We start from the raw sequence: 21,033 nt of genomic DNA on the forward strand, positions 1-21,033 counted from the left end.
ACTCCACTGTCCACAGAACATGATTTTAAAAGACTTAAAGATCAGCCAGATATTTTTTTGCAAATGCAAGATAAGCAGTAATGTGCTCCTGGATAACAGAGGCAACCATCTTGCTATTTGAATATTGACCTTCTGAGCCTAGAAATATCTACAATTCATTAGATGATGATGAGAGATTTTCTATGAATTCTTAATTGAGTTGTCACTGTTCCCCTGGGGTAATTTTGGCAGGCCATCCTTTCTGGAAAACTCTGTTCCAAATGTTTTCCATTTGGAGATAATGGCGCTCACTGGCTGCAGTGGAGCCCTACACCCTTTGATATGATTTCGTAACTCTTTCCTGATCAGCAAGTTTCAACTTTTCTTTCCTCATATGATCTGGAATTTTCTATGAACATAGCAATATGTTCTTCTAGAAAGCTTGTGGGAACTCCTTCACTCTCCATAAGAGTCGATGTATGGCAAGGTTTAGTTTTAACAGGGTTAACTAGAATCAGCTCTGTCTGTGTTCAGTCACAATACGCAACTTGCAGTCATTGACTATGTCAGACCTGCTGACTGCAGCTGCTGAACTCGTGGCCACGCCAATCAAGCTCAGGTGTGTCTAGTCTTATTTGACCCAATACAATGTAAATGTGGTTTGCTGGTTGATTCAGCAACTAAGGGGGAAGTTACTTTGTCACTTGGGTGATATAGGTGTTGATAATTTTTGTTGCTTCAATAAATCAGTTGATCTTTTAAAATCCTCTGTCTTAAGTTTACTCAGGTTGTCTTTTGTGTTATACTAAATTTGTGTGGAGATCAGAAACAATTAAGTGCTGTAAATAAGTAAATATACAGGAAATCAGAAAGGGGGCAAATACTTTTTGACCACACTGTGTAAATGGGATACAGCTTTTGAAAGTGAAAATGTCTAACAACAGTGACTCTTCAAGATATTTATGATGCCTTCCAGTAAGTTCAAATACCTTTTTAGTTTTACATTTTTATTTACAATATTCTGTCAAGTCCATATATTTCAATTATATTTGGGGGAATCATTGTAAAAGTACAGTTTAGTTAGTCTAAGAGACGCTCTGGTCTTCACTCACAATGTTGCTAGTCTTGAGACGTTTTGACTCTGGTTCCTCCCATACATCTGTTAAAAAAATGACAAAAAAAAATGAAATATTGATTCTTTCATGATATAAAATTAACTTGTATTCCATTTGCACACAAAAACCTCAGCTATGGACACGTCAAATATACACTGTTCTAGCAGAGTCAGTAGTCCGTTTATTAGGGAACCCTTTTGTCTTTATAACTGTGTGTATTCTTTAAAGCATGGATTTAAATGACCCTTAAGAATTTTTTCCATGCCAACTCAACAGCATCATCAAATTCCTTTGAATATTTCTGCCATACATTCACTACTGGACTGTTCTTAGAACTGTGCTGGCCATTGGAGTCAAGTTTGTGACATGGTGTAGTATCCACTTGAAAAGAGGTATAACTTTGACCATAAAGGGACACACACATGGTCTGCAACAACAGTTGGGTACAGCGTGGCACTCAGCTGGCATAAAGAGACTTGGTGTGCCAGGAAGACATTCCCTAGGCCATTATTCTACCATCACCAGCCTGTGCGATTGAAACAAGACAGTGTGGATGACTGGTTTGGTGGTGTTTATGCCACATTTCAGCATTACCATTTGCAAATTGCATATACTTGCACAAATCGACATTTGTGTTAGGGACAGAGCTTCTCCAAGCAGCACTGTGAACACGGCCATCACACAGCACTCTCAGACATAACTCACACTCCACCAATTTAGAGTTTCCAATTAACCCAACCTTCACATCTTTGGAAATGCTCCACTTCTCAGCCTCCATTGTCAATGAGACAGAAAACTGTGATATGAGCTCCATTGAGCTGATCTGTGATGGACTTCCTATGCAGTAGCCAAGTATCTCTCTCTCTCAGCTTTGAGCAACACCAGCTTCAAGGAGGAAAACGCATAATGTGTGGAGTGAACATGTAAAGTCCACATAGATGATTGGGTGCAGGTTCTAATGCAGGATGCAGGATTGTGAGATTGATGCACTAACAACTGTGCCACCCATATGTATATGAATTTTGCTTGAATGATCAAGAACCAGGATATGAAACCCCAAAGTTTCAAGGTCAAATATTCAGAATACACCTCTGACCTAATCATGACTGATCACGTCTCAATTTGATTGTACAATAAATGACCAAATGGCAGTAAAGTATGCCATGAGATGCAAACAGTAATCACGTCTGATAACAAAATGCAATTGCTTGGACGTTTTCTTGAGCTGTGATCTTTCTGGGTAAAAAAATTATGTACAACTTACCTTTGCTTTCTTTCTGCTTTTGGAATATCACTTCTCTTGGAATTTGGAAGGTAATGCACACCATCTCTTTGTTGGGGGCAACATTCCTCACTAAGTGGACTGAACAATGGCTACGCAGTTCACAGTTTAGGACATCTTCAGCTTGCTTCATCACGTCCTCTGCAGGATCATCGTGTTTTGAAAAACTATAGCAGTGAATGTGTGGTAAAACAGCCTTGGAAGTGTCTGGCTCTTCTAGCAAGTTTTTGAAAGCATCCAGAAATTGTACTGCTAGAGCAGGAAGGTTCATGATAATATGGATGCCACAATTCTGCTCTGTTCCTGTGTTTAACAGTTTTGCAAGCTGGCCTTTAACAATGTTGGTGATGAAGTCTCGACCATCTAAATTGAAGAGGTTAACTCTTTGGTCTACTTTGTTCAATTTGCAGTTGTGCTGCAGCCATTTATGAGACTCTGGGTTGAGATCATTGGCAAAAACAATGCATTTTTTCTTTGCTGCAGGTATTGCAAAAGGCCCAACACCTGCAAAGACATCAAATACCAAATCTCCTGACTTCAAAAGTTGAACGATCCGCTCGTGCTCTGTGCTGAGCCTGGGGTTCCAATACACTTTGGAAAAGTCAAACTCATATGTGACGTTATTTTCTCTGACCTAGGAATAATAAATACAACACCATTAGCTTCCCAAATGTTTTGTGTGTTTCATAATAAACACCACTCTTTCTGCTTCTGGTGGAAAAGTTTATAAATGTAGCTGAAGCTTAACCTGGTAGCATAGAGTAGAATTTTTCCTGGAAAGGGCAACAGTTCTTCACTTGCATTGGGCCAGTCTAAAGTGTCCAATTAACCTAACATGCAAAACACAAGCTGATAAAGTACAGGAAACAACCAGGCCAAGATTTGAACCCTGTTCTCCTAGAGCTTTGATGCTGGTGTCCCATCTACTGTCTTGCCATGCATGAATAGACTAGCAGCTGAAAATGAATTCTTGGATACTTAGTTTATGTGCCACATATGCTCCAGATTGGAGATATGTTTTTCCAAAGTACTCTTCTTCTCTGGGGGTTGGCTTTACAAAAATGAAAAACTGTACCTCAGCAGGAATCTTGTTTCATGAAAGAACTAACCTGTCCTAATAAACAGTTCTCTACAGTGAACCAGTACATGCTAATAAGTGAGTAAATAAAATGGTATCGGATAATACATTGTTTAATTAAAGATGTTATTAACTGTAGCAGCAGGGATTATAGGTCATTCGACAAAGTAACCTGATCAGAATAAGTCAAGCTTAACTATTTGGGAAGTGGAGATAAATGTAAACAATGAGATAATATTCATCAAAGCTACACAACTAAACAGCAAGGCAAGTCGAGATAAATAAACAACTGTATATTCTAAAAAGAATCATTTATAGGAGGTCATTTGCACACATAGATAAAGGTGGTAAAAATATTAAGCTCTGCTGATATGGTACGGTACTATTACAGAATGAGAACATACAATATATGCTTACACAAAGGACAATTAATAGGACAAACATAACGTGAACTTGAACTTGTTGTATTTCAGCCAGGATTCCTCCCCTGGCTGGGGTTGAAATCCTTGGTTTATGTCATTTTTATTAATGTTTGAGACATTTATTGATGTTAATGTTACTTTTGTTAGTTATTTGCTTTATTCCCGATACATGTATGCTCCTTGAGTATTGTGGGTGGTTCCCCAAGACGTGGGGCCACATTTCCATCACAGTAATGGACTGCCCTCAGCCCTATAAAGTTCCTTGTGGTTCTTTTTGAATGTGCTTGGGAGAGGGTGAGTGTTTCTTTGTGATTAGTTCCATGCTTTTTTGATGGACTGGATTTTTGACATATTTACTCTGTTCTTGACCAGTCTTTGGATTTTGCATTAAGACTTTCACTTTGGATTGCCTTTGCTGGCAACATTTTTTTTAAGCCCTGGGCACTTATGTTTTGTACAGAGCATTTTTTGAAGAACAGATATTTTAAAGATTCTGTATTTGCTCTTGTTAATAACCAGGTTTGACGGTTTCTCCCCTCTAGTAGGGATTTTTGGGATAATTTTGGAGCTTAGGAACACTCAGGTTTCATAACAATATTGTGGAAAAGAAACCCCTCTTATACAAGTCTGTAGCAGGCAGTGTGGTGTAGAGGTTAAGGCTTTGGACTTCAAACCCTGAGGTTGTGGGTTCAAATCCTGCTACTTGACACTGTGTGACCCTGAGCAAGTCACTTGACCTGCCTGTGCTCCAACTGGAAAACCAAAAAAGGAAATGTAACCAAGTGTATCATAAATGTTGTAAGTTACCTTGGCTAAAGGTGTCTGACAAAGAAGTAAATGTAAATCCATAAATAATGTTTTTATATACAAACTATTTAGCAAGTCAATAAATGTTAGATGTTCTTACCTTTCATTTCTGATTTATGTTACTGTTTTGCATATTCAAGTTACTTTTGCTATTCTATAAGTACAGTACTATAATTTTATGCAGGCTTAGTTTGTTATCAGTAATTCAGTCTACTTTAAATCCCTTGGCATTATATTAATTTTGTTTTTTTTTTTTAATAATAGCACACAATTTAAAAAAAGATAGATACAGCAAGTTTGTCTGGTATAATGCATGCTGACTCAGAAACACTAATATATTTTAGATTGGATTCCCTTCACCCAATTTAGCTTTTTATATGTTCTTTTGACCCACTTGGGCTTTCCAGTTCTATATAGACAGCATCTCTGAATCTTCTGTAATTATAAAACTTTCTCTTACCTTGGCAACCATGTCTTCTAATCCTGCCAACACTTCCATCTGAAAGTTGCGATATGTGGAATCAATAGTATTCATCTTGTTGACCACTGAGGTCACACCTGGATTCTTGTCAATTATCACATCTCCTATAAAACAGAAGGAATGCTTTGTTGTGACAGCTTTACTCTCCAAATTAACATGATCTGCCGCTTGTCATTTTTCCACAGGATATGAAAAAAGAATATATGAAGCAAAATCAGAAAATGTACAGATGGAATAAAGCTGTAACACTCAATATTTATGCAATTAACCCATTTCAGTAGCAAACCGCATAAGTTTAGAATTACAACACTTAAAAACACTGTATAAGTACTAGTTTGATGCAGGCTTGTTTGGTTACGTCTAACTGCATTTGTAATCCTTTTTGCAGCCAGGAAGGGTTAAAGCGGGCAATTAACATCCTAGTAATAGGACAGTACGGTATACTCCCATCTCATTCATTACGTACAAACTGTTGATACCATCATGTTCTCAATGTAAAATTCCTAAATGGTACTTCTGACTGAGTAATATTTAGCAAAAATCTTTCATGCATGCATACTGCAAGTGTACTCATCTTCACATTTTATGTCTCTGCCTGGTCTGCTTTGCGCATCTGTGATGTCACTGCCTGATCTATACTCCAACTAGATTTGTACCCCTCACATGTTTTTAAAAAAATAAAAAACAACAATAAACTTATACCACCTTCAATTGTAGAATTAGCTGACCATAATGAGAATATTATGGGTACTGCCATTGAAAATAACACTAGTCCCTGCGCACACCTCGTGGCATGGCTAATTTCATATGCCCATTGAATGCATTTGTTATTAGCCACACACCACAGCTGCAAGTCTAAACAAAACTCGAAGGAGCCCTTCCCAATTTAGAAAACAGTAGACCCCTGTAAAATAATAATAATGAAAGATTTACTACTGTGTACAATGCATTTCTATCTTCCTGATGAATGAACAAACACAAACATATCAAAAACAAAAAAGATGTTCCAGCTGCACCCGAAGTTTCAAGTTCAAACAATGGAACAAGCCAGTCCTACACCAACCACTTTGAGTCACAGCCAATGTGTGCCCTGAAGATTGGAACTCTGTAAGCTCCCTCTCTCTGTTGTGTGTGTGTGTATATATATATATATAAAATATATTATATATATAATACATATACACACACACACAGTGGGTATAGAAAAGAATCACCCCCTTTGAAATATTCCCAGCCTTAAATGAAAACACACAAACCAATATTTTTTCCAGTTTTACTTACTCAATGCAAATGATAACATCCAGATGGAAAGATATCACAGCTTATAGTTCAGAAGAATTTTAAAAAATAAAAAAACAAGAAATACTGAGATTAATAAAGGATCACCCCCTTCTAAACAATTTTTGACAACTCAATCAAGTGTAAGTAAGCACCATTTCCATTGCAGACCATGGTTACTGGCTTCCACCTCTGATCAGTGTGATTAGTGAAGCTGTTTCTGGAGCATTCATTCCCTTGCTTGGTAGTGCAACTGACAGCAAACAACTGATTATGGGTGGCAAGCCACTTTCAAAAGATCTCAGGGATAGAGTTGTGAACAGACATAAGGCAGAATATCGATATAAAAAAATCTCAAAGGCTTTATCAATCCCAAGGAGCACAGTAAAGTCTATAATAAAGAAGTGGCAAGTGTTTGGTACTACTAGGGCCCTCCCTGGACAAAATACTGTACCATCAAATTCTTGATGGAAACCTGCTACCCTCTGCCAGAAAGTTGAAGATGGGCAGAATGTTCACCTTTCATCACGACAACAACCCCGAAGCACACAGCAAAAATTGACCACACAGTGGCTGAAGGAGAAAGAAGTGAATGCCCTTGTGTGGCCCAGTCAGAGCCCAGACCAAAATCTATGGAAAGATTTGAAGATAGCAATCCACCAATGCTCACCATCCAATTTGACAGCAATTGAACAGGCTCAAGTCTGTCATTAAAGCAAAAAGTGGTTCAACAAAATATTGCCATTAGGGGGTGATCCTTTATTAATCTCAGTATGTCTTGTTTTTGATTTTTTATAATTTTTCTGAACTGTAGCTGTGATAAATTTCACTTGGAGGCTATAGGTTGCATCGAGTAAGTAAAACTGGAAAGCAATATTTTTTGTGTGTGTGTTTTCATTTAAGGCTGTAAAGCAAATAATTCTCTTCTATACCCACTATATGTAAGTGTGTGTGTGTGTATATATATATATATATATAGATATATTATATATATTATATATATATATATATACACACATACATACAGTGGCTTGCAAAAGTATTCGGCCCCCTTGAACTTTTCCACATTTTGTCACATTACAGCCACAAACATGAATCAATTTCATTGGAATTCCACGTGAAAGACCAATACAAAGTGGTGTACACGTGAGAAGTGGAACGAAAATCATACATGATTCCAAACATTTTTTACAAATAAATAACTGCAGAGTGGGGTGTGCGTAATTATTCAGCCCCCTTTGGTCTGAGTGCAGTCAGTTGCCCATAGACATTGCCTGATGAGTGCTAATGACTAAATAGAGTGCACCTGTGTGTAATCTAATGTCAGTACAAATACAGCTGCTCTGTGACGGCCTCAGAGGTTGTCTAAGAGAATATTGGGAGCAACAACACCATGAAGTCCAAAGAACACACCAGACAGGTCAGGGATAAAGTTATTGAGAAATTTAAAGCAGGCTTAGGCTACAAAAAGATTTCCAAATCCTTGAACATCCCACAGAGCACTGTTCAAGCGATCGTTCAGAAATGGAAGGAGTATGGCACAACTGTAAACCTACCAAGACAAGGCCGTCCACCTAAACTCACAGGCCGAACAAGGAGAGCGCTGATCAGAAATGCAGCCAAGAGGCCCATGGTGACTCTGGACGAGCTGCAGAGATCTACAGCTCAGGTGGGGGAATCTGTCCATAGGACAACTATTAGTCGTGCACTGCACAAAGTTGGCTTTTATGGAAGAGTGGCAAGAAGAAAGCCATTGTTAACAGAAAACCATAAGAAGTCCCATTTGCAGTTTGCCACAAGCCATGTGGAGGACACAGCAAACATGTGGAAGAAGGTGCTATGGTCAGATGAGACCAAAATGGAACTTTTTGGCCAAAATGCAAAACGCTATGTGTGGCAGAAAACTAACACTGCACATCACTCTGAACACACCATCCCCACTGTCAAATATGGTGGTGGCAGCATCATGCTCTGAGGGTGCTTCTCTTCAGCAGGGACAGGGAAGCTGGTCAGAGTTGATGGGAAGATGTATGGAGCCAAATACAGGGCAATCTTGGAAGAAAACCTCTTGGAGTCTGCAAAAGACTTGAGACTGGGGCGGAGGTTCACCTTCCAGAAGGACAACGACCCTAAACATAAAGCAAGGGCAACAATGGAATGGTTTAAAACAAAACATATCCATGTGTTAGAATGGCCCAGTCAAAGTCCAGATCTAAATCCAATCGAGAATCTGTGGCAAGATCTGAAAACTGCTGTTCACAAACGCTGTCCATCTATCTGACTGAGCTGGAGCTGTTTTGCAAAGAAGAATGGGCAAGGATTTCAGTCTCTAGATGTGCAAAGCTGGTAGAGACATACCCTAAAAGACTGGCAGCTGTAATTGCAGCAAAAGGTGGTTCTACAAAGTATTGACTCAGGGGGCTGAATAATTATGCACACCCCACTTTGCAGTTATTTATTTGTAAAAATTGTTTGGAATCATGTATGATTTTCGTTCCACTTCTCAAGTGTACACCACTTTGTATTGGTATTTCACGTGGAATTCCAATAAAATTGATTCATGTTTATGGCTGTAATGTGGAAAAGTTCAAGGGGGCCCGAATACTTTTGCAAGCCACTGTATATATATACTATTACTAATTTGTGGCCATTTGTTGTCTTGATTGTGACTGTAATTCTCAGTGTTTTCTGTTGTTTGAGGCACAGGGTTTAGCACACATCTGCCTCCCGACTGAGATCACATTTTTAGCCACGTTACTCAGTCCAGGATAGTTGAAAGATGCTTCTCTAGCTCTCAGAGACACTTTGAAGACCACTGCACCATTATAATCATCTAAAAACTATTTCAGTTTCTCCTACTTCATTCATGTGACTTTAGCGCAGTTTGCACATTTTAGCGAAGTTCCCAAAGATTTCTGTAGTTTCACTGAACTCATGGCAAAGCAAATTGAGGGTGAAGTTGTGCAGTTTGCTCATCACAACTTCTGAGCTACCAAGACACAGCACAAAAATGGTAAATAAAATCCTACTGCTTGCTGTAATCACACCTGATGTGCAGACCACATATAAATCAGAAAGCACACTTTATTTTTTGGGTGAGGCGGTAAGGCAGAAGTTAGGAAACTGAACTTAATATGACTAGGTTATATTTTCAGATCCTACAGCTTGCTCAATGATTAAACTCTGCCCAGGTAAAAGTCAAATATTTATTTTAAGAAGGTATGTGTAAATTAAATTTAGGACAGTGACATGAGGACCAACACATTAAGATGTATTCATATACACCCACAACTTTGGGGTGTTGAAAAAAGACAATTCTGACTCAAAAGAAAATTCCTGCATAAGGAGAATCAGACTTGGGCCAAAGCTGTCTATTTTCTGTCACTAAAATGGTTATGTATTTTAATGTGGTTTTATTTATCATCAATACATTTAGGATGCACTCGCTCATAAAACATAGAATGACAAATGAAACTAATGTGCTGGATTCTACACTTGCCATAACTGGCCTGTGAAATATACCCCTACTCCTGTGCCTCTGAAGCTGTGCTTACCACTGTCCCACCATGCCATGATCAAATTTCATACTATGTTACAAACGCCTAACTGTTATTTCTTACCAATTAGGTGCTTGTATGGCAGCTGGTGCTCACGTAAATTCATATGGGCAATATGACCAACTCTACTGAATCCTGATGTCACATCCTGTCCTTCTGGTAGCACCGCACGCAGGATTTCCTCACATTTGAAATTCTCGTATGTCATCTCCAAGTTGTATTTGTGTATTTCTATACTGACATTGTGCTCTTTCAAAACATTTTTTTCTAGTTCACCAAAGGAAGCCCCAGGGGAAATTTTATATGGATCCAAAAGCACTAGTTTGTGGTCTTCATCTGTAGGATCCTCCACAACTCTCTTAACACCTGGCCGCTGAAGAGCAATACTCTTTAAAGATTTCATAAGTTTGTTTATAATTTCCTTCTTCACTCGTAAAGCAGGTACAGAGACGCTTTTCTTAAAAGCTTCTCTATTTAGCTTAGTCATTCCACGAACAAACGCCGGAGGCGCATACAAATCCACATTTTCGTACTTTGCATCTGCTGCTGGCAACATTCCTGCAAATCTGCTTCTGGTGTGAACTGAGAAAAGTTTTCTTATAGCAGGATTTGCAAGATTTGTAGTAAAACTTAGAAGCAAAGTGTTTACTGTTCCTTGGTTAGTCTTCACAGAAGAACAAAACCTACAAAACAATTTGAAAATTAACTTAATTATTTATGTTAGCACACGCATACATACACAGACCAATTTCAGCATCACCAATCCACCTAGCCTGCATGTCGTTGGACTGTGGGAGGAATACACAGCACCCAGAGTCACCGTGTCCCTGGTTGTTCCTGCCTTGCATCCTTCCCCTCGGGATAAAGTGGGCTTGGAAAATGAATGGATGTTCACTTACTGCAAATGGTATTGTGTCCCTTCGTGGGTTTACACCTGCCTTAAGCACACTGTTGAGAAGAAACGCTACTTCTTCCAACATCTCCAAACTGGACAAGTGAGCTTTGAAAGCAGATGGGTAGTTCGTGGAGTGTCTCATACCAAATAGAAAATGACCCGCATGCAGACATTGTGATTTAACCTCAGGGATAACTTATGAGTATGGACAAACTGATAGTAACAACATGAGTGAATATAGCAAGATTATTTCCTAACCTAAAAATATACGTATGCGCCACTTCATCATATACCCAAACTGTACTGTGTGCGTTTGTAACATAGATGTAGTATATGCTAGTCTCATAATTAGGTACCGTCTTTAGCAGAATGGCAATATGACGTCTGAATGATCGATGCAACATGCAGCCTTTACCATAAATATTATTTTTTGCAAGGTTCTCTGCATGAATTGCCATTGCGGTGTATGAAACCTGAATAAAGTCACTCCAGTCTTCACACGTGGACCTATTTAATAAAGTATCGGGTCACATGCAAGCTCATTTATTAAACACACATGTATTAAAATTGATTGTAGCTGTGCATCAAATTAACAATGACATTTGTATTTTTACATAAGTACAGACACTTATATGTTCAGTCTTTTAAGTACAGTACTGCAGCCTCGCAAGTCTTACCTCCACATCCCTTCCTTCGCCTCCCGACTTTCATGCGTATTCCTTTTACGTCATCAGTAGGCGACGCAAACCACTTATTCGCGCAAGGCAATAAGGGCGGGTCTTCGACCATCTCGTGAGTTGTCACGTGTTGTAAATAGGCGCTGCAGTTCAGGTCGCCGGTAGAGAGACTCGGCAAAGAAGCTGTAATATACTGTAATTGCGATGACCGAACCCCTTCTTAGCGAGTCTATCAACGCGAAGTATGCAGCACCGCACGAACAAGATTATCGTTCAAGTGTTTCGACACCGGATGGCAACAATTCGGATTCAGCGCCTCTTCTGGAAGTAAGTGCGATCACTATCTGCAGAAGTTACTTGTAAACCAACCTGATTAGGCGGAATGCATCGCGATCACAGAAAAGTGGACGTGCTGCTAAAATAAAATGAGCGAAGAGACAACCGCTCAGAATAATGGATGGGTGTCTGACAAATCTGTACTTAAAAGTGACCAGAAGCATTTAGTATTGACCACAAACATCTTGATTTCGAGTGTACCCTATGTCATCCCGAGCATTTACGTTTTGGTTACTTTTTTCGACATGTATGATGGTACCTCAATTTCTTCTCTTTGTAGAGTGACCAGGCATTCCGGTTTCAGACCATTCTTCCTTTTGTCCTGGGAAATAACTGAAATATAACACTATGTTCCAGTCTTAACAAGTTTCCCATCTAAAAATAAAGTTGTATTGTGCAGCAAACTTAAGTCAACCGCCACAGACACCAAGCAACACCCGCCAAGCGTCGCACACCTGTCAATTAAAAATGTCTAGTGATGTGATGTAGAAGAAAGTCTTTAAGTGATACAATGAGCACCGGTACGCCCACCCGGCATATTTCAGTTAAAACGGCAGAGTACCTCGTGCCCATCCGAGCCCTTCTTCTTTGGTATACAGTAATATGTATATCAGCGGCCACGAAACTCCAAGGGGGACCACACTCGGTACCCATTGGTTGATCAGAAAGTTGCGCTAACTTTATAAGGCATCGCGAGGAAGACCAAGAAGCAAACAAAAACAGAGAGTACCAGCAATTCTGTGTTCCCACTTAAGGCATCGTGTAGCAGGCATATGTGATTATTTGTGAAAATGGTTTTTCTTCCCATGCCCTGATCCCTGATGATGAGACAAAGTAGACATTAAACAAATGAGGATTGTCATTGTGTGTGGACAACAGATATCATACATACAGTACATGGTACTGAACATCTGGTTACGCCTACTTCTGTGTCTGCAAGGAGGTTTAGTGGTTATTGGATGAAAGGCTGTTGACTGATTTTTCAACCTACAAATCTGTATCCAAACACGGACACATTACAGCCATGGAAAAGGATACAGAGAGGTTCAGTAACTATAAAAACTGTAAAACCTTTACTATATTTGTATGACTTGTATCACTGCACTGAAGAGTTTTGAGAAAAATAATGTCCAAGTCAGTGTCAGGGCTATCAAATTCCTCATGTGGCATTTAAATGAATCACTTCCCAATTTCGTACCCAGTCACCCATCTGGTTTGACACTTATCACAATGAATTGAACTAGGTGGGATTCTGGCACTGTGGGGGTTTGGGTTCTTTCTGGGGGCCATGATCTATTTCGGCAGCATCATGGACAGGGCAGCAGCCTGTTTCATATGGCATGTACACCCACCCACTTGCTGTGTCACAATTTTAAGCGACAACTCCGTCTATATGCACATATTTGGCACCTGCAAATTAAGAGTTCCAGGAGAAAAAAACAGAATGAGCAGAGAGTTACAAAGTCTAATTTAAATTATTATCGGGGTCCTTGACAGTTAAAGTCTTTCCCATTCCAAACATGATAAATACAACCAGTCCATCTTACTCAGGTATTCAATCTCCATTTTTTACATTAGTACCTAAAACAAAATACTTTCCATTATGAAATGCCAAGCATTATTGACCAATTTTTCCATTTATGGAGCAGTTTTCACAACAAGTGACAACACCACCTACACTTCAGTAAATTTTTAGTAAAAGTGCAGTTTAAAAAAAAAAAAATTCTTAAAACTTAAAATGCTGAAAAAGACTGTTGTGTGTTGATCCGAATCCACCCAGAAAGTAAGCATCTCAAGGTCTCCTTCTCATCTTCTATGGTGTGTTTTTTTGATGAAACCATCTGACAGTTACAAAATTCCTCTTGAGATGGGCAGGCAATACCAGGGGGTGTCCAGTGCCCTTCATAATGTTTGGGGCAAAGTCACATTTTTCTTTGATTGTTCCCTCTGCTCCATAGTTTAATGTTACAAATCAAACAATTCAGATATTGTGATTAAAGTGCACATTGCAGGCTTTCTTTTTAAGGCTTTTGCATGAACAAATGACAACACTGTCCAAACATGTCACATTTCAGGGAACCATAATGTTTGGCACACTACAATGGCAGGTCTATTATATTTTGGACATTTGATGCATTTCCCCGCTTGACATATTCGATTCATAGACATCACCAGGTGCTGAGGATCTTCTCTGGTGATGTCTCGTCAAGCCTCTAATGCAGCCATCTTCAGCTCCTGCTTGGTTTGGGGGCTTGTCCCCCTAAGTTTTCTCTTCAGCATATGGAAGGCACGCTCAATTGGTTTAAATCAGGTGACTGGCTTAGCTATTCAAGAACTTTTTATTTTTTAACTTTGAAAAACTCTTGTGTTGCCTTAGCAGTATATGAGTAAGAACTTGGAATAATACTATGCAAGAACTAAAAACTTTAGAATGGACAGCATTTGGAATGGCTAAGTATGGCTGGTTGCCCCTTCAGGTTCTGTCCCCCACTTTCTGGGCCTCCTTTGGAGTGTTCTTCTCAAGTCATCGGCTGTCCTGTCCATCCACATCATTTTCATTCATCCCCTTGGACTCTTCACTTCCACTTCCTCTACAGTGTCTTGGATGCATCAGCACAGTTAAGAGATTACATGCAAGACGAGCAGATCTAAAACAGAAGGAGAAATGAGATTTTGTAGCATTAGCTGAACATTACACTACTTGTCAAATGTTTTAAAACACCTCAGTTTTTCCAGTTTTTCTTCACATTTAATCAGTTGAAATGCAATTAATGACCTAAAATGGTGAAAGGTAAGCAGTAAACTGCCAGAGGTTTAAATTGAAAGTTTACGTTAGCAAAAACTGAAAAATAAGAAATTTTAGAATATTTCTAATGGAAACGCCTAATAGGTTACAACTTACAGATGTTGTGTGGCAATTAAAGTAAAGTAAGCTTTGTAAACTGAAGCAAACAATCTGCACAGGTGTCCCAATTCCTGTTGATTACTTAAAATCCCTCTGTCCGTCTTAAAGCAGAGTTGGGACAGACTGTTACTACACCCTCTGTGGTACTACTTGAATGATATTCCAGTGATAATGGCAAGAAAACGGCAATTAACAAATGAAATGAGACATTATTACCCTTAGAAGTGAAGGCCTTTCATTCAGAGAAACTACAAAAAAAAAAAAATCCAAGTGTCAGTGAGTCCAGTGGTGTCCTCGTCAATCCAAAGACACCTTGAAACTGGAAGAAACTCTGATAGGAAGAGCGCTGGCAGACCCAAAGTGACAAGACAATGAGAAGACAAGTTTCTGAGGGTCACCAACTTGTGTGATCACAGGAGCCTCGCAGCACAACAGCTTCAAGAAAGGCTTAGTAGTCCAGGTCGAAAAAAGCAAGTGTCAGTTATTACTGTAAAGAGGGGACTTTATGCTGCAGGTTTGACAGGACTAGTAAGAAAGCCATTCCTTAAAGGACAAAACAGTGCCTTGAAATACCAGCTGTTGACTACTGCAGACTGAAGAAAGTCTTATGGACCGATGAATCAAAATTAGAAATCTTCAGTTCCTCACACAGGGTGTTTATACGCTGTTGAGTTGGTGAAAGGACGATCCTTCAGTGTGTGACACCAACTGTCAAACATGGAGAATGAAGTCTGCTGGTCTCGGGTTCTTTTGCTGGAGACAGAGGTGGTGACTTGCATAGAGTGACTGGCATTCTGAAACACAAAAAATGAACACAGTTTGGCTGTTAGATCAACAAAAGGGGGCTACTTTGATGAATCAAAAATTCGTCTTAAAGTTTGCACACCTAATGATTTCTTGACTTATTTTTTATTTGCCATTGTTTATTCGTTCCATGCCTTGATTTCATGAAACATTGAAAACTGAAAACACAGAGGTGTTCTATCTTTTGACCGGCAGTGTACGTCTTGGAGAACATCATGAACCAGTCTGGTGAAATACCACAGACTGCACAGGTGCTCCCTGTTCATTTTCTGTTCTTACTTATCCAGTTGATTATTATGGAGGGCTGTACTGATATAAAGTAATATGAAGTGTTTCTGCTTGGTGTCTGTTTTAGTCCGCCATGGTTGTTCTCAGAGTCACCGTGTAAGGTACATTGTATGTGCACCATCTTATCTGATATTCAGAGTCAAACATCATTGAAGAATGTATAAACACGTTTGATTTAATGGTTAATAACATGGGAGGACTTTTCTCTGAAACTGCAAATATAACTTGGGGATACGCCAGTATCCCTAGCAGCTGATAACTGGTGTGTTTAACTTGTAATACTTATAATATTGTCCTGAGAAAATCATTTAGATTCAGTTAGATAAACTTTATTAATCCCATGGGGAAAAATTTAGAAATTCATGTCTCAATTTCTCATGTGTTAAGAAGACCACATCCAGATGGGGGCCTTGATAGTTTGCTACAGCATATCGTTAATCCCTCTTTTTTAATTGGGATTTGTAAACTGGGAATTTGAGAATACTGAAGGAGTGCAGCTTCTCCATGTCTGTGGTTTCATCCATATTGTTTCTTATAGACTGGATCTCTGGTAATAATTAGCAATGACAAATTTCATGGAAGTGAGATGAGAGAAGAGCTGCTAGTGGTGATACTTTAAAGAGGATTGGATTTAATTTTTTGAGATGTGCATTAAAGGGTAGCAAAAAGAAAACAACGAAGATGTAGATGATAAACTAATGCAAGGCTGAGTTAGAAAGTGGGCAAACCCTATAAAGGTAAAGTCCAAATTTTGATTTAAAAAAGTTTGAAGAGACTCCAAGCTTTAGAGATTCTATGATAGAGTAAGAAATGAGAGTCAAGAACAAACGGGCAAATAATACAGACAAGTTTAAATGAGCTTCATGTGCCTGCCAAGTAATTGCCGCAACATGGCAACTCTAAATTAGAGGCTTAGGCAGCGTATTAATCAAAGCTTATTCTAGAATGTGTGATCAAAAGCTTGGCAATTTGTAAACATCTTCCTGAGTCTGCTGTTAGTCATGGCGCAGGCCTCCTCTCAAGGTGTGCCTATTATACAGGTCACCTCCGGGGTAGCAGAATTGACGGAATTAGTCCGCACCAGGCAAGAGTGAACAATCCAGGAGCATTTCTCTCTTCAAAACTCAAGTCAGGGCTGTCGGGGAAATCCCAGGAGTGCACAGCCGTACAGTGGATCGAGATTGTGACTTTAAGCAAAAGGAGATTAAGAGGAGACATGACTGAAGTGCTTAAAATTCTAAAAAGAATTAGTCCAGTGGATTCAGACGGTTAGTTTAAAATGAGTCCATCAAGAACACAGGGACACAGTTGGAAATTTGTTAAGGGTAAATTTCACACAAACATGAGGAAGTTCTTCTTCACACAGAGAACCACAGACTCTTGGAATAAGTGTCCAAGTAGCATGGTAGAGAGTAACACTTTAGGGATTTTCAAAACTTGACTTGCTGTTTTTTTTTTACAAGATTTAAGTGGATAGGACTGGCCAGCTTTGTTGGGCTGAATGGCCTGTTCTCATTCAGATTGTTCTAATGTTCCAAGTTCTGTCCTCTTCTCCTCTCCTGACGTAGAGCTGAAGACGGTGACACAAGCCCTTCCATTCGGTTACATTGCAGTGTGCTGACATCTTCACCCCTTCACCCTGCTCCATTTGTCATCTTAGTGTTTGTTACACCCAGGCTGATCCCTTGTACCTACCATGGAGATGAAAACATGAAAATGCGAAAGGAAGGTGACAGTCACTAATGACATCATTTAGGGAAAGATTGTGTTGCCACTTGAGTAGCCACACAGTATATAGCATGTTATTCTGGTGCAACATTCAGGTGATTATGGGAACTTAGTTAACTTATTTGAAAGTTAGCTATCTTACTAAATAGTCAATTAACACATTTTTGTTTATTAAATATTTTTGTATGAATGAGTCATATTAAAAAATAATAGCAATAATAGAAAGCAGTTCCATGCATTGGTAGACTACCTATTTTTAAACAGTACTTTACATTATCGTGTAGTTAAAAATATAAACCAAACAGGCTTATGGTGGCCTAACAGCCTTCATAGACAGCAGACTCCAATTCAAGGGATTAATGTGCTGGCATTAGCTGTTGGTTCTGAAGGGTCAGTGACTTATTAGAGTTCATATTTATTAAACATAATCTTTTTGTGAGAAGTACCTAATTGAGAGTTAAAACATATTTTTCAGTTTCAAGATATAATTATTGGCTGCTTCGGGCCATAATGGAGAGCAGATCTTCACCTTTATAGTGTCAGAGAAATCATCGCAATTTGCGAATAATCAGCCAGAAGGTTGTTTTCAGTGTTGAGTATGTATTTGTTCACTCTGTGCATACAGGGTAATGCTCGCATAATTCCTTTCATCTTATATTAATTTCTAAATTAGTCACTTAATTTTAGCAGGGGTCCGGCTCATGTGCACATGCGTCCCCCCATCTCTCTCAAATTAAATTTGAAACCAGAGCTGGTCAATCCAGTAGGCAACATAGACATCTGCCAAGGGTGACATTTCTGAAAGTTAAGGGGTGCTCGATCTGGGCACAGAGTGGACCTTGAAGCCCTAACCGGTTGGCAAACTCTGATGATACTGAGTGGCTGCTGTTATCCATTGGGCACCATTTATGAAAGTATAAAAGTGGCCTTGTTCTGAACCCTAAGGGGTGCGTGCCCCTTAAAGTCTGTGGTGCACTTTTATGGGCCAGGGACAGGGAAGGAGGGCAGAGTCAGTAGCCCTCACTGGGTGGGTTCTCTGCACTGTAGAGCAAAAAAAAAAAAGACAAGACAGTTAGCGGCAGGGCACTCCCTCTTGGCTTGGGGTGGTGGCACATACCTGGGAAAAACTGGCAGGGGACCCTCTGGCACCCATGCGCGACACTGGCTACATAAAGTGCGGATATGGAAAGAGATTCCCCAAGCTAGATCTTCTGGTGGAATTGTAAACAGGTATTGAGTGTAATCCGGGGTACAGGAGAGAGTAAAGAGAGATCAGAACTGCATGTGTGAATGGTCTGGTCGGCTATAAATGTAGCCACAGGTCATGGCGATTACTTAGTAAAGAATAGTTAAAAAAGCGATTTCCGTTTTGGCTTCCTCTGTACATGCATGTTTGGCGGGGCTACTATAGAATATTTAGTTAGTGCGAAACAGCTTTGCATTTGTCAGACTGCTAAACTTGATTTAAAAAAAGCAAATGAGAGACACAGGTGTGGTAACAAGGAAAGGTTTTCATGATGTCAGTTTGACAATAAGCACACCTGCCTGCTTTGTTTGTCAAACAGTGGACATTTAGACCTTAATCTGCTGTGTGCCTCCGTTTTCAAGCACTGGGTGTCACAGAGTCCTCTCCACTGCCTCTATTCATTAATTGCTGGGTTTTTTTTTTTCATAAACAGCACACAGTTTTGCTTTCCTCAAAAAAGAAGTTGGCCAAGAAGAATGAAAAAGTGTGCTTGAAAAGCTGAATAATGTCTTCAATATGACAAATGTCTGCAACAGCAATGGTGTGTTTTTAAACAGTGATTTGCATTAATTAGCAAAAAACATCACATTAGCTTGTCCTGCCAGACGTTATCAAAAAGGTTCAGAGTTTCTCTTACTTCTGCCTAATTTCAGTATGTGCACACATACTGAGAAATGATGAGAATTATCTAGTGGTAGAGGAAGTGGTGTTGTCATGTGTACAGAGCACAGTGAACGTCTTACTTACCTGCTCGACCAGCATGCAGCACGGCGTCATGATAAACAAGAATACGTAGCTTCATTTTATTTAAGAGAAAAGACAAATCAGCTTACCTTACTATGTAATAACATATAAAATAAGTAACAACTGGATAAATTACAAAATAAGTTGCAAAATATTAGCATAATAAAATAAAACTAGCTGTGCTACCCATGTAAGACAAGTTGAAATCTAAGTAATCAATGCAGACCTCAATGTCAACGTCTGCAACACACAATGTCTCTGTTATATGCCATTTGATATGGGATTTGTAAAAGCAGTGTTAATGTTTGTGATGCGCCATCTGTTGGAGTGACAAATGCAATGCATATGTCTCTGTCGTATGCCATTTGAAACTGGATTCATAAAAATGTTAATGTTTGTGTTGTGCCATCTGTTGGAGTGACAAATGCAATGCGTATGTCTCTGTTGTATGCCATTTGATATTAGAATTGTAAAAGCAGTGTTAATGTTTGTGACAAAGACATAGCAAGCAGATGAACATACAGATAGCTGTCCTTTTATTAAGGTGGATAAAAACAGTATTAACAGTATTAAAAAAGTTCAAGTTTCAGGCTTTACATTCTTCAGCGATTTTCAAAGCTCTTATTCGTATGTGTTTGTGTGTTTATGTCTGGAAAAACATGCATAATAAGTAGCAACTGAATAAATAACAAATATATTAGGAAAATAAAACTAATGCAAGCAATGCCAATATTATTAGAAGATATAGTTTCATTAAATAAACAATTTGTCAAGTATTTTATCCTTTGAAATTCTTTTCAATATTTATTTCCAAAGTCCTTGTATATAAATTTCATTCTAAAAGAAAAGAGCTATAAAACAGTTTTTCATTTTCATCCATTTACATCTGTATATTAAATATCTTCCAAATACATGTGCAGTATAACCAAAAATTGGTTACAGTACAACATTTGAGAGGCCGGGCACTGCAAGCTGTAATTTCTCTGTCCCGCAGTGGAAGATCATTTTAAAACCAAAGGCTACGTGAACTTCAGCAAAGGCGTCCCAATGGACCTTCACCTGGATGTTGTTGCAGGTAGTCAGGTCTTCCCAAGAGCCTTTGTCTCCTCTCTCTGACTTTGTAAGATCTTCTACTGACACAGCATGTTTCTTGTGTACCCAGGAGTAGAGACCACTTGCACCTCCCTACAGATTTGCTTGTAGCGTCCTCGGTCCTTTTATTTTTAAACAGACTAGCAGCCCCATCTCTGCTTCTGAGCCTTTTAGTCCTCCTGCTTGCTGTCATTTTTTTTTCTTTTGATTGATGTCTACTCTCTTTCTGCTTCTTGGACTAATTGCTTGATTACTGCTGTCCTTCAGCACTCAGCACAAAGCAGGAGGATTTCTGAACGAGATAAAAGTGAGATATTCT

At 39.1% G+C, this 21,033-nt stretch overlaps 2 protein-coding genes across 4 annotated transcripts in view; one reads left to right on the forward strand and one right to left on the reverse strand.

Annotated features, from left to right (window-relative positions):
• Positions 1 to 923: 923 nt before the first annotated feature.
• trmt5 (tRNA methyltransferase 5) lies at positions 924 to 11,656 on the reverse strand. The gene is made up of 5 exons (XM_039741082.1): positions 11,572 to 11,656; positions 10,063 to 10,682; positions 5,144 to 5,268; positions 2,359 to 3,010; positions 924 to 1,138 (listed from the first exon to the last, which is right to left on the reverse strand). Exons 1-5 carry the CDS (start codon positions 11,577 to 11,579, stop codon positions 1,065 to 1,067), a joined length of 1,479 nt encoding a protein of 492 aa, XP_039597016.1. The 5' UTR covers positions 11,580 to 11,656; the 3' UTR covers positions 924 to 1,064.
• A 33-nt stretch (positions 11,657 to 11,689) lies between these two features.
• Positions 11,690 to 21,033, forward strand: part of slc38a6 (solute carrier family 38 member 6) — a 74,723-nt gene continuing 65,379 nt past the window's right edge. For 2 of the 3 annotated variants that reach the window (XM_039741083.1, XM_039741084.1), the window contains exon 1: positions 11,690 to 11,898. In XM_039741083.1, the coding sequence (XP_039597017.1) occupies positions 11,776 to 11,898 (123 nt within the window). In that variant the 5' untranslated portion in view covers positions 11,690 to 11,775. The remainder of the gene's footprint in view (positions 11,899 to 21,033) is intronic. The other variant, XM_039741085.1, reaches the window with a different exon arrangement.

This window comes from Polypterus senegalus, chromosome 18 (assembly GCF_016835505.1).
Source record: "Polypterus senegalus isolate Bchr_013 chromosome 18, ASM1683550v1, whole genome shotgun sequence".
In the NCBI taxonomy this organism is placed as follows: domain Eukaryota; kingdom Metazoa; phylum Chordata; class Cladistia; order Polypteriformes; family Polypteridae; genus Polypterus; species Polypterus senegalus.